This window comes from Mus caroli, unplaced genomic scaffold (genome assembly GCF_900094665.2).
Source record: "Mus caroli unplaced genomic scaffold, CAROLI_EIJ_v1.1 scaffold_8773_1, whole genome shotgun sequence".
NCBI lineage: Eukaryota > Metazoa > Chordata > Mammalia > Rodentia > Muridae > Mus > Mus caroli.
Genome location: NW_018390017.1, coordinates 6,965 through 18,622, shown reverse-complemented (window position 1 = coordinate 18,622; position 11,658 = coordinate 6,965). Strand labels below are relative to the sequence as shown.

At 36.2% G+C, this 11,658-nt stretch overlaps 1 protein-coding gene across 1 annotated transcript in view; it reads right to left on the bottom strand.

Annotated features, from left to right (window-relative positions):
* The window catches only part of LOC110288433 (vomeronasal type-2 receptor 26-like), a 36,226-nt gene extending 25,366 nt beyond the window's left edge, over positions 1-10,860 (bottom strand). The window contains exons 1-3 of the mRNA XM_021154788.1: positions 10,646-10,860; positions 9,086-9,383; positions 1,299-2,096 (exon numbers count right to left, since the gene is read on the bottom strand). Coding sequence (XP_021010447.1) covers positions 1,299-2,096; positions 9,086-9,383; positions 10,646-10,860 — 1,311 coding nt within the window. The remainder of the gene's footprint in view (positions 1-1,298; positions 2,097-9,085; positions 9,384-10,645) is intronic.
* Between the last annotated feature and the right edge of the window lie 798 nt (positions 10,861-11,658).

The following is an 11,658-nucleotide window of genomic DNA, read 5'->3' as shown; positions in this document are numbered from 1 at the left end:
CAGGAGGAGTAGACGGCAGGAAATAATAAACACTCAGGGGCAAAATCAACCAAGTGGAAACAAGAACTATTCAAAGAATCAACCAAATGAGGAGCTGGTTTTTTGAGAAAATCAACAAGATAGATAAACCCTTAGCCATATNTTTTTTTCAAGAAAGTGATACATGTGGTAATAANGCTCACTGTGAGCTATANCTCTTTGGATGTGTTAGCATGCCCGATGTCAAAATTCAAAACACACAAAAGATTTATGTGACCTAAAGGGATAATTAGTCCTTAGGCTAGTAATAACCTCCCACTCTTGGGTAAGAAACTATAACTACATTTAATGGGCCCCACCTAAAGAAAGAGGTAGTGAGACTGAGAGAGGACTGGTTGAGAGAAAGGCTCCAAAAGAGAAAGAAGAGGTAGGAATTGCAATAGGGCAGGGGTAAAAAATACACAACATTCATTATTCAAGTGTTTGAAAGTACCAAACAAGAAGCAAATTAAAAACAAACTCAAAAAATAAAGTNTTGACAACAATGTAGATAAAGGGACTCTGGTAAGTTGTGGAAATGCAATAGCTGTGGAAAATATAAAAAGATGCAGAAGGATAAACGTGGAAAGTTGATGTGTCATGATTAGTGCCACCCCATTCAATCAAGCNTCATATCAAAGAACTTGTTTTTGTTTCAGTTTGGTTTGGGATTTGATTTTTAAGACAAGGTCTGTCTATTCAGCCTTAGCTGGCTTCAAACTCATGATCCTTCTGCCTCAGCCTCCCACATACTGGATAAAAGACATGGATGATAATGTCTAGCCTTATAGAAGCTATGTGTTATTTCTAGGATCTGTTTATCAAAACAAACCAAGCTACTGCATCAAATGTGACTAAAATNCCTTAAANTATGCCACATTTATACTTGTANAAGCCTCTTGATTTGTATATAATAATTTCTTCACAAATTATTAAAAATAGTAAAAACATGTGACAAATAAAGGGTATAAGTATTATTGTTTGAATGTGCTTGAGATAGAAAAACCATTTTTAAGCATCAGGCACATATTGTTTTCTGATAATAATGTTAGCTCAACTTTAAACACTACAATGTGGTTTTCTTTATTTCTTCTCTAACACTATTGTTCTATGCTACAGAATAACATGAATACTTTGAGGAAGGAGACAGTACTCTAAAGAACTATGCTAACAGCAGAAATATTGTTCTACCAATAATTAGGAAAGATCATAAACCAAAGTAAAGAACATATAAGCCAGGGCCCAGTGCCCTAGGGAAATACAAGACCAGCTATTGCCACCTTCCAAGGGAGAGGAGCTTTATGGAGTGAGCCTCCTTCCACTNTGAGTGAAAGCTCCTCGTGGAGTGCCTGGGCAATGGCATACACAGCAGCATGGACTTTATAGCTGGAGAGTGAGGTATTCATATCCCAAACATGCAGAGGTCGTGTGCTCAGGCTGCCATTTTGTTCACATTGACTCAGTTCCCTGATCCCGTGCTGTTGAAAATATGGACATTCAAATAAGATGGACCACACATCCTGGATAAAGATATCATGAGGGTATTTTCTAGGTTGAACATCTCTGAGAAAATCCTTGAATCCCAGAATTTCATCTATGTGAACAAAAAATGATAATCCTCCACCAAAGTATGTATAACCTAGATTTTGTTGAAAGAATAATGTAGTGATATCCCAATCAGAAGTTGTGATCCAGATATTCCCAAAAGGAGTATTGCAGAAGATGTTATAGACAAATCTCAAAAGAGAATATGTGTCACCAAATGCAATGATAACACGTGTCAGTGTGAATCTTTCCATAAAAAGTTCCCTGTTTACCGTGTCCTTAGCAGGAAATTCTGGAACCTTTTCTGCAAATGCAACACAAAGTCCATGGTTTGTCATCTCCTCTGTGATGTCCCTAAGGAAGAGTTCTCCCCGCATATCATCTGGAACTACCAGGCCAACCCAGACCCAAGTGAAGTATAGCAGCAGTTGAATAATTCCATGATACAATGCTGTGGTGTGCACAGGAAACTGGTAAGGAGACTGGAGCTGAACTCTGGTCCCAAGACTATGGTCAAAAGGAGCATAGCTGATCTAAACAGAAAGAAAGTTACTACATAAGACAAGAAAATTATGTTTATTCTCAAATGATTTGGTATAACTTCTCTGTTTATGAACTCTAGGAGAAATTAAACAATTAGATAATTTTNCTAAGAATTTACAACTTATTACCTATGATATACCACTGTCTTCTAACTGCTCACAGGAAATGTTTCCTTAAACTTTTGTAAAACCATATCAAACAGGGCCAGAATGTTTATCTCCATCTCTCATTTCACATAATACCAGTCAAACCAGAGCATTTGCAAGTCTGTCACTTCCCATACCAAAACTCTCATCTTTCTGATAATAGAAGTAGAGAAATGTTAATAAAGGCCTTCTTTTACTTGAAGTCACAATAATTTTCAATCAAAAAGAATCAACATTTAATAATCTACTAGTGAAGTATATTATTTCCCTAGAAGTTCCTATGCATTTTGTCTTTCTGTAATGCTTAATCTGTAGTCAACTACCATAAAATAAGTTTGTTTAGGATCGAATGCTCACTATCTCCCTCAATGAATGTTGAAAAATCTCTCTTTAACAGGTCATTCTGGTCACCCCCATCATATTGCTATCCTTAAAACTTCAACTGAGATGACTACACTGTCATTCCTATGAATTTTAGGGCATCTTCTCCATGGTAGGGGGTAGACTATATCATTTCTTACCTAATCTGCTATATTGAATGATCGATTATGAAATTCACTTCACAATTAAACNTAATCTAATATTGGCATGAAACATTCCTTTTCCTTAAAATGTGATCTTTAATGAGTTCCAGGATTCCTTCTTTGATCAAGGAATGTATTTCCAATTTTGACCAACACTACCAGTAGGTCTTACTGAATCTTCTCCCCCTCCCCCCTCTCCCCACTGGTGATATCAGAATATCCTGGTGTCTCATGGCTCAGTTTGGGATCTGATCCCCCTTTCCACACAAATTCCCTAACTAATTTCCTAAAATTAGATACCCACTGGGTCATGCCCTAATCAACAGCTTATGCCCTGGCTCCATTCACTGACTTCTCACCATGAATCTGAGTTTGGATTGTCTAGTGAATAGTTTACTTATTGGATCCAAAATCATGATAATTGAATGCAGATACTCAATACATGTTAATTGATTGGAAGAGAGGAGTGTGTGGAGAAAAGGAGAAGGAATAGGAAAGAAGAAATCAGAAAATGAATAAAAATATGTTGAGGAAGGAAATGCTAGCATAAAGAAGTACTCAATATTTAGTAAATTCACAAGAGTAAGAAATTTAAATAGTTGATATAAGATGATAAATTTTTTATATTAATAAACTCTGATAGTGGGTTCATGAGTTCCATGAATTAAATTAATAAAACATTACTTATATTATATTAATTAACATAACTTTCTTAATTAAGCATATTTCTAAAAATCCGAAGGAACTACTTTTAAACCATAAATTAAAAAAAAAAAGTACGTGTTTGAAATGTGACGAATTGTATCCTAATATAAGGCAAGAGTCTGTGATAAAGAGATCAATTGTCCTGCTGACAGGACAAGCCCAGAGTTCTTTCAGGACTTGTGTGTTTGCTCTCAGGAAGACCGCTGTTCCTCCCGGAAGATGGGCCGACAAAGTAAAAGAGCTATAGTTTGTCGCTCCCTATGACTGTGGCAGGCTCCACTGTCAGGAGAGAACTGATTGTCCAACAATGACCTACTGTGGGGACTGAGAATAGGGACTAACAGCACGTCACAGAATCTGCAGACAGGTAAACAGACCTAGATAAGGCTGCCTCAGGAAGCAGGCATGGAAANGGAAGGTCACAATGGCAAGAAGCTGAAAAGTTAGGTAGGAGGAGGCTTGGATAAGGCAGTTTATGGAGGGAGAACGTAGTTCACTGTCTCACTGAGTACGGGATCAGACAATAACTGTGGAGTCTGATAGGTCAAAGCCTGAGGAGATCNAAGAACAAAGTGTAATGCTATACATGCATGACNATATCATGATGAATCCATTTCTTTAAAGCTAACGTGTGTGTGTGTGTGTTTTATGAAGCTGAGGAGGTGACTAAGGGTCTGAACTAGAATCCTCAGCATCTTCATAACAAGTCATACNTGGCTTTGTATGCTTATACCCTAATATAGCAGGATAGACACAGATAAATCCCAAGATCTTGCTGACTAGTCATCTCAAAATCTCAAGGTTACTCTGCAGTGCTGTTTAAAGGCAAGAGTGTAGAAAGTGATGGAGGAAGACTGTCTGACTGCCAGATATATTGATATGCCTACATGTACAGTCCAGATACTAACACCATTTGCCACATACCAACCCCTACACAAGCACACAGGTACACACTCATGCACACACATGGACACATGCACGCACATTCATAAACATTGATATAGATAGATAGATATATGATATATAGATATATAGATAGATAGATAGGTAGATAGATAGATAGATAATAGATAGAGAACACAACAATGGTGTCTAAATGAGGCTGTAATTCTTCAGTAGTAGAAATCAAACAGAATAAGAAAAATGACACAGGATTGGATGCCAGAGTTGGTCTGTTGTGTAGAGTGGCCAGTAATCACAAATAATNACAGAGTTCACATAAGCTGGTAGAGGCAGTAAGGGAATCAATTCTGAATCTAAATAGAACATAGCAAACAGGCATTTGGTGGAGAAAAGTTAAAATGTGGAGGAAAAAATTTGAAAAAAAAAAAAAAGGTAACCAAATAAAGTTGCTGAAAGTTAAAATACAAATCAGTCAAGTGAAAACCACCACTGAACAACCTGTCTTCTACTCAAGGATGCACTCTGGAAAATATGAAAGTGAATCTAGAAAGAAAGTTGTGGGATTTATCATACAGAGGACCCAGCACACAGAAATGTTTGAGAGCAGACATACAGCACTCAGATTGGCAAAGAAAGAGAAGAATTGGAAAAGAAAGGAATAATTTTCATATATCAGGAAATCATTAACATATACTAGAGATGGTTTACTTATTCTACATAGAAAAACTCAAACAAAAATGCCAACATGATAAAGGAAATGAAAAATCTATAGATCATGGTCAACAGCACAGCTCTGCCCACTCCACACTTCACTCTTGTGATGTGTGCAAATAAATTGCAAAAGAAATGACAAAAAATGTCTCAGGATGTTGTGAGTACATTGATCTTGTTATGTTGAGCCACATGCATAACTACCAGTGGCTATACACAGACAGCTGGCCACAGTATGAAGAGAAAAACTTGAATTTCAAAATGAAACCCAACAAACATGAATCTTTAAATTAACAAACCAATTAATGAACTAAACAGACAGTTCTCAGCAAGAAAGAAACACCAATGTTCAATAAATATTTCGGCAGTGTTTACCATCCTGAACCACCAGGAAAATCTAAATTACAAGACTTTATGACTCTGTTACCTCAATTATCGGTGTTTTCATGATGGGAATAGGTAGCAGGTGCTGGAGAGGTGGCTCAGCATTTAAGAATGTGGACTGTTCCTGCACAGGTTCAAAACCACCAAACTCCATATCCAGATGACCTAACACCTTATTGCAGCTTTCTCTATGGACACTAGGTACACAAGTGTTGCATACAACATGCACGCAGGAGAAACACTTGTATATATAAAATAAATGAATCTTAAGAACTAACCAAACCAAACAAAATGGCAGGTGTGAGGAAACAGGAAACATTATTACTGACACAATATGGACACAGCATAGAGTTTCTTAAACACTAAGTATAGACCAACTACACAACTCAGCTCTATTACTCCTTAGTATAGACTTCTATGCTCCAAGCCAAAGCAAGAGAAACTGCACCTCCATCCTTTACTGTTGATTTTGCTCTTTACACTATTTACAGTAACCTAGAAACTGAAACAAACTAGATGTCCATAATAGGAATGGATAAAAGCAGAAAGATGCTAAATATGCACAACAGACTTATATGTAACCATGAAGAATAAAGACATTTGGAGGAAGGTGGATGGAAATACAAATATAATATTAAGCAAAATAAAGCCGACACATTTAGGTTTCCCCTTTACCATGGGACATAGGACATAGTGGTGTGTGTGTGTGTGTGTGTGTGNGNGNGAGAGAGAGAGAGAGANAGAGANAGAGACAGAGACAGAGACAGAGACAGAGACAGAGACAGACAGAGACACAGAGAGAAATAGAAAGACAGAAAGACAGAGAGACAGAGAAACAGAGACAGACAGAAAGAGAGAACTAGAAAGGGACCCACTAGAATGATAAAATAATTACTAAGGTAGGGGACAGTAATAAACACTGAACTAAAAGATGAAAGAGTTTTGTTCAGAGAGATACAGCAAGACAGGACGGTGTGAGAAGTAGCAGGAAGCAGACAGTAAGAAAAACGTGCATGTGAATGGCCATAATGAAACCCATGCATCATATGATCACAAATAATAATTCCAAGGATTGAAGTTCAGTTCCCAGCAACTGTGTCAGGTGATTCATAACCCCCTCTCTGCCCACCTTCTCTCTCTCTCCACAATCTTCAAAATAATAAATATGCTTCTACATCAAAGGAGTATATGACTCAATAAGACGATGTACAAGTAAAACCAAAGGAAATGTCCAATTCAGCAGACTCCAAACTCAAACACAGACACAAAAGAAACATGAACCCCCAGAGCAATATGATACCCCCCAAAATCATAACTCCTTAAATACTGTACACAGGGATATTGATGTGGATAAAACGCTAGATGAAAAATAAAAATTTACTAGTTAAACTGCGAACCAAGGGCTAGAGTACATTCACCTTTACCATTTGTTTTTAGCTTAAAACCCTAGCAAAATCAATGTGGTAAGAAAACACCTACAAATAGAATGAGAAGAAAGTAGATTATACCTGTTTGCAAATGATATGTTTATGTCTGAAAGTTGTCTCATGATCTCTTCTTGGAACATTAAGTATGAAAACTCTCAGAACTGATATACACTTTCATCAGAGTAACAGAACACAAAATAAACATCTAAATAAACTATTAGCTCCCTATATATAAATAATTAATGTGTAGAGGAAATAATCATGGGGGTAGTCCCATGTGCAATAAAAATAAATAAATGAAGCACCGAGGAATAAATCTAAGGAAAGAGGTGGAAGACTAAAGGAATTTAAAAAGACTCTAGAAGACATAAGGAACTTGGACACACACACACAGATTGGCTGAATTAACACTGCAAGACACACACACACACACACACACACATATATATATATATATATATGCATAATTCTCATCAACCTTCCTATGACACTCATCATAAAACTAGCAAAGGCAATTCTAATATTCATATGGAAACACGAAGACCCCCATTGGACAAAGCCATCCTATATAGAGAGGGTACTGGTACAGGTCAATTCATATACCAGATCTTAAAGTATATTACTGAGCCATAGTAACACAGCAGCCTCTTGTTGGCATAAGAAAAACCTTTACACAAACCAAACAGAAGATCAAAAAATAAGCTCACATAATTATAGTCAAAACATATATTGGAGAGAAGACAGTTGCTTCCACAATTTGCTAGGGAAACCGAATATCTAGTTAGCTCCATGTAGAAAACTTAAGGTAGATTTTTCTGTCTCTCTACCTTGTGCAAAGCAAAACAAAACAAAACAAAAACAAAAATAACAATCCATTCTAATTAGCTCAGAGACATTAGGTTAAACTCAAAACTTTGAAATAGCAAAGGAAAACTAAAGGAAACACTTCAAAATATCACCTTGGACAGGGATCTTCTGAAAGGACTCTGGTAGCTCAGCAGATCATTGCATGGCTGAATAGGGGGCTACATGGAATTTAAAAGCTGCAGAGCAGTGGGAAGAATCCTATGTCAGGAAAACAGAATGAGGAGTTATTAGGCAAGAGGCCAGGGGTCATTCAGATGCAGTAGGAGGATCCGTGACAAAAATGAGACAAGTTCAATTATATATGCATTTCTTGTGAAAAATCATATTCATTATAAATGTCATAGCAAACATTTATCCAAAGTCAAAAATTTTAAAGAAAAATATTCACTCATAAAAATTCATAAATGAAAAAAATGGTCAGGCATAACAGTGCATACCTTTAATCCCAGCCCTAGAGAAGCAAAGGCAGGAGGCTATCTCTAAGGCAATCCTGGGCTACGTAGGAAGTTGAAGACCAGCCAACTGCATGGTGGGAAAAAGTCTCAAACATAAACAAATAAGGAAAAATATAAAATAAAAAGACATCAATATGGCAGTCTAATGCATTTGCTGAAAGTTTTAATTTACTTCACTGATTATATCAGCTAACATTGGGTCACTGTTATTTGTAGATGAATACTTCTAAATAGCTCTTTTTAACTTCATTACTACTTAAGGTGCATTTGACTTATGCATGCTAGTGTTCTAGCATTATTTATAAAAAGTTATTACTGATCAGCAAAAAGTTTTTAAACAAAAACAGAAATGACAACTTTTGTTCCAATCGAGGAAAATTGAAACAGGCCAAATGTCCAGCCAGAGTAAGTCTGACCAACAGTTCTTTGTAAAAATAAATGATATGTGGCAACCTGAGCTTATACCACAGTAAAATAATCAGGAATATATCCACAGTAGTTACAGTGAAGATATATGAGTATAATTATAATAGTCCTTATGCTTTGTGATGATCTAAAACTGGATATGAAAGAAGGCAGTATTAACAATGGTACAAGGCAAAGGACATTTTCTTGGAGTGGTAAGAATACAGGTTGTCATTACTTTATCTGTGTTTTCAATTTTTAAGCTTTTNAAATAAATTTCTTATACAAACATTATTTCATCTAATGAATAAATTATACTTTAGAGTTAAAAATGACCACTAAATAGTAAATTATTAAGCAGTACCATACCTCATCAATAAACAAAAATTGAATTAATTAGTTATCTAGTACTATGTTATGTTTAACCTAAGGAACCAATATTCTTTGCATACCTGTGGGACATTGTAGAGACTTAGAATTTGGGAGATCTGAGTTGATATTCCTGTTGAAATGCCTCCTATCACTGCAACCACCTTATCAGTCTTCTCAGGCCTACAACTGTAGTTAGGAATTGGTGGGCTCTCTCCTGAGAGCAAAGACACAGAACTTTCCACAGCCTTCATCTCAATAAAGTCAACATTGAAGAGAGAGAATCCCAGTGACATATTGAATAGAATATTTGGGTCCTTGTTTATTTTTTCTATAGCAAAAACCATTGCCAACATGTGCTGATAATGTTTGGTGAGATCCCTAGGAGGAAATATTGGAAAGACTATTTTTGTGTTCTTTTTAAAATATTAACTTTTAATTAAAATCAATCACATCATTTACTTCCCTACCTTTTCTCCCTGAAGCTACCCCTTTGCTCCCTCTCAAATTCTGGATTTGTATTTGTAACTATCTAGCCATATAAAGAATATATGCAACAATCCAAGAAACAAGCAGGACATTCTATATTTATAATGTAGAGGAATAGTCTTTAAAAAGAAAATTCATAGTACAACTTATTATCAAATTCACAATAATTGGTTTTGTTTTGGTTTGGTTTGGTTTTTGGCTTTGTTTTTTGTTTGGTTGTTTTTTGTTTGCTTGGTTGTATTTTTTTTTTTTTTTTTGAGACAGAGTTTCCCTTATTCAGCCCAAGATGTATTTAAACTCACTATGTAGACCCGGTTAAACTCAGACTCACAGAGATCCTCCTGCCTCTGCTTCTCAAGTTCTAGGATTAAAGATTTGCACTACTGCATACTATCAAATGTATAATTCTAACTTTTTCCTGTGGAACTTACTTCTGAGAAAGTAAAATTGAGGGGTAAAGCATATGGGAAATAACAAAAATTAAAATTTAATATTTCATGTGGTCTTCAAAAATAGGACAAACCTCAAGAAAATACACAGTGCTTAAACTCAGTACAATACACTTAAATTAAAACAAAGAAAAATCACTTCAACTGAAAAATGTTTTCAAATCCCTGTTACATATTTAAGAGAATTCAACATGAGTTGGGGTGAACACACAGAGAGCCAATCATGGCTGAGTAGCTATTTAGCATTTGGTGGCTAACAGGAAAGGGAGAGTCAGTTTCCTTAGGAGATTTGTCCTAGTAGCTTGTCTAGACTCCAGATTATGTCCTATCCTCCTGCGGTACTGTCATGCCTAAATGAAACCAGTAGGTTAAAACATGAGAGAGAGAGAGTGAGAGAGAGGGAGAGAGAGAGAGACAGAGACAGAGACAGAGACAGAGATAGACAGAGACACAAACACAGAGACAGAGACAGAAACAGACAGAGACAGAGAGACATGGAGACAGAGAAACAGAGAGTAAGAAAGAAAGAGAGAAAGACAGTGAGACATAAACAGAGAGAGAGAGAGACTAAGAGAGAGACTCCATGAAGTTGAAGACAGGAGACATTGGAGAGGAAGCAGTAAAGGTGGGAGAGATCAACATATATTTTATACATGGATGAAATTCCCAAACAATATTTTTTAAAGAGAGAAGCCAAACACTTACCCATAAACATATTCCGGTATATGGATTGTATCTGTAAAGCCAAATCTACTTCTAGTGTCTCCAGCAGTCACTCTAAGGGAAAAAAGTCCTCCAATAACAAAATCCCCATCTTGATAGTAGCCAGGAGAAGCAGGTATATTTAAGGAGAAACAAGAAATTTGTTCCTGGAATATAATTAGAACAATCAGGAGAGAGAAAGCAATAAGTAATTTCATACTAACATTGATAAATAATTGATAAACCCCACACATCTGTTTAGTTAAGATTCTTGGGCTAATCGATCCCAATAGCACGTCAACAAACTGATAAAACATGTGCCTTTCTGGTCCTGGTCCATGTGGATCAAGTTTATAAAGCATTGTTTTGTCCTGATACAGACCCACCAGTATCCAAACACTCCCTCAGTTCCTGTGAATATAATCTGCTTTGCACCTACTTAGCCCTAGATTGTGTTCCCTTCACAGAGACACTGTGAGTCTCCAAGGGCTCAGGAACTTCTCACTTGACACCTGGCAATACAGATTCTCAGCAGGAAAACACAATTAAGAACAATTGTGAAGTCCTCTAAAACACCTGTGGGGCATGTACACTCCGTGAGCTGAGACTTCTCAAATCTCAGAGTAAAGAGAGACTAACCAGTGGAAAAATATTAAGTCATGAAGGGTCATCTGAAGGCAGCAACAAAGGACTCAGTGTTTGAGGGCAAAAGGGTTGAACTCTTAATCATTTAATATCAGTGTCATTTTAGAGTATTTCTGTAAGAGCAAGCCAATGCCTTACATTAGAAAAAATCATTTCTGAGTACTTTATAGGGTCAATTATCAACTTGTGTATTTTTAATATCTTACATTATTTATACTTATTATTACTGTATTTTGAAATACATATACAATGTAAAAATTGCATATAAATGTTTAATTCAAACAGTTTTTTTTAACTACTGGCATGATTTCAAATTAACTTACTTCAAAGGAAGCAAATGACAAGATACTACTAGCTTTTAAAAATGTCTA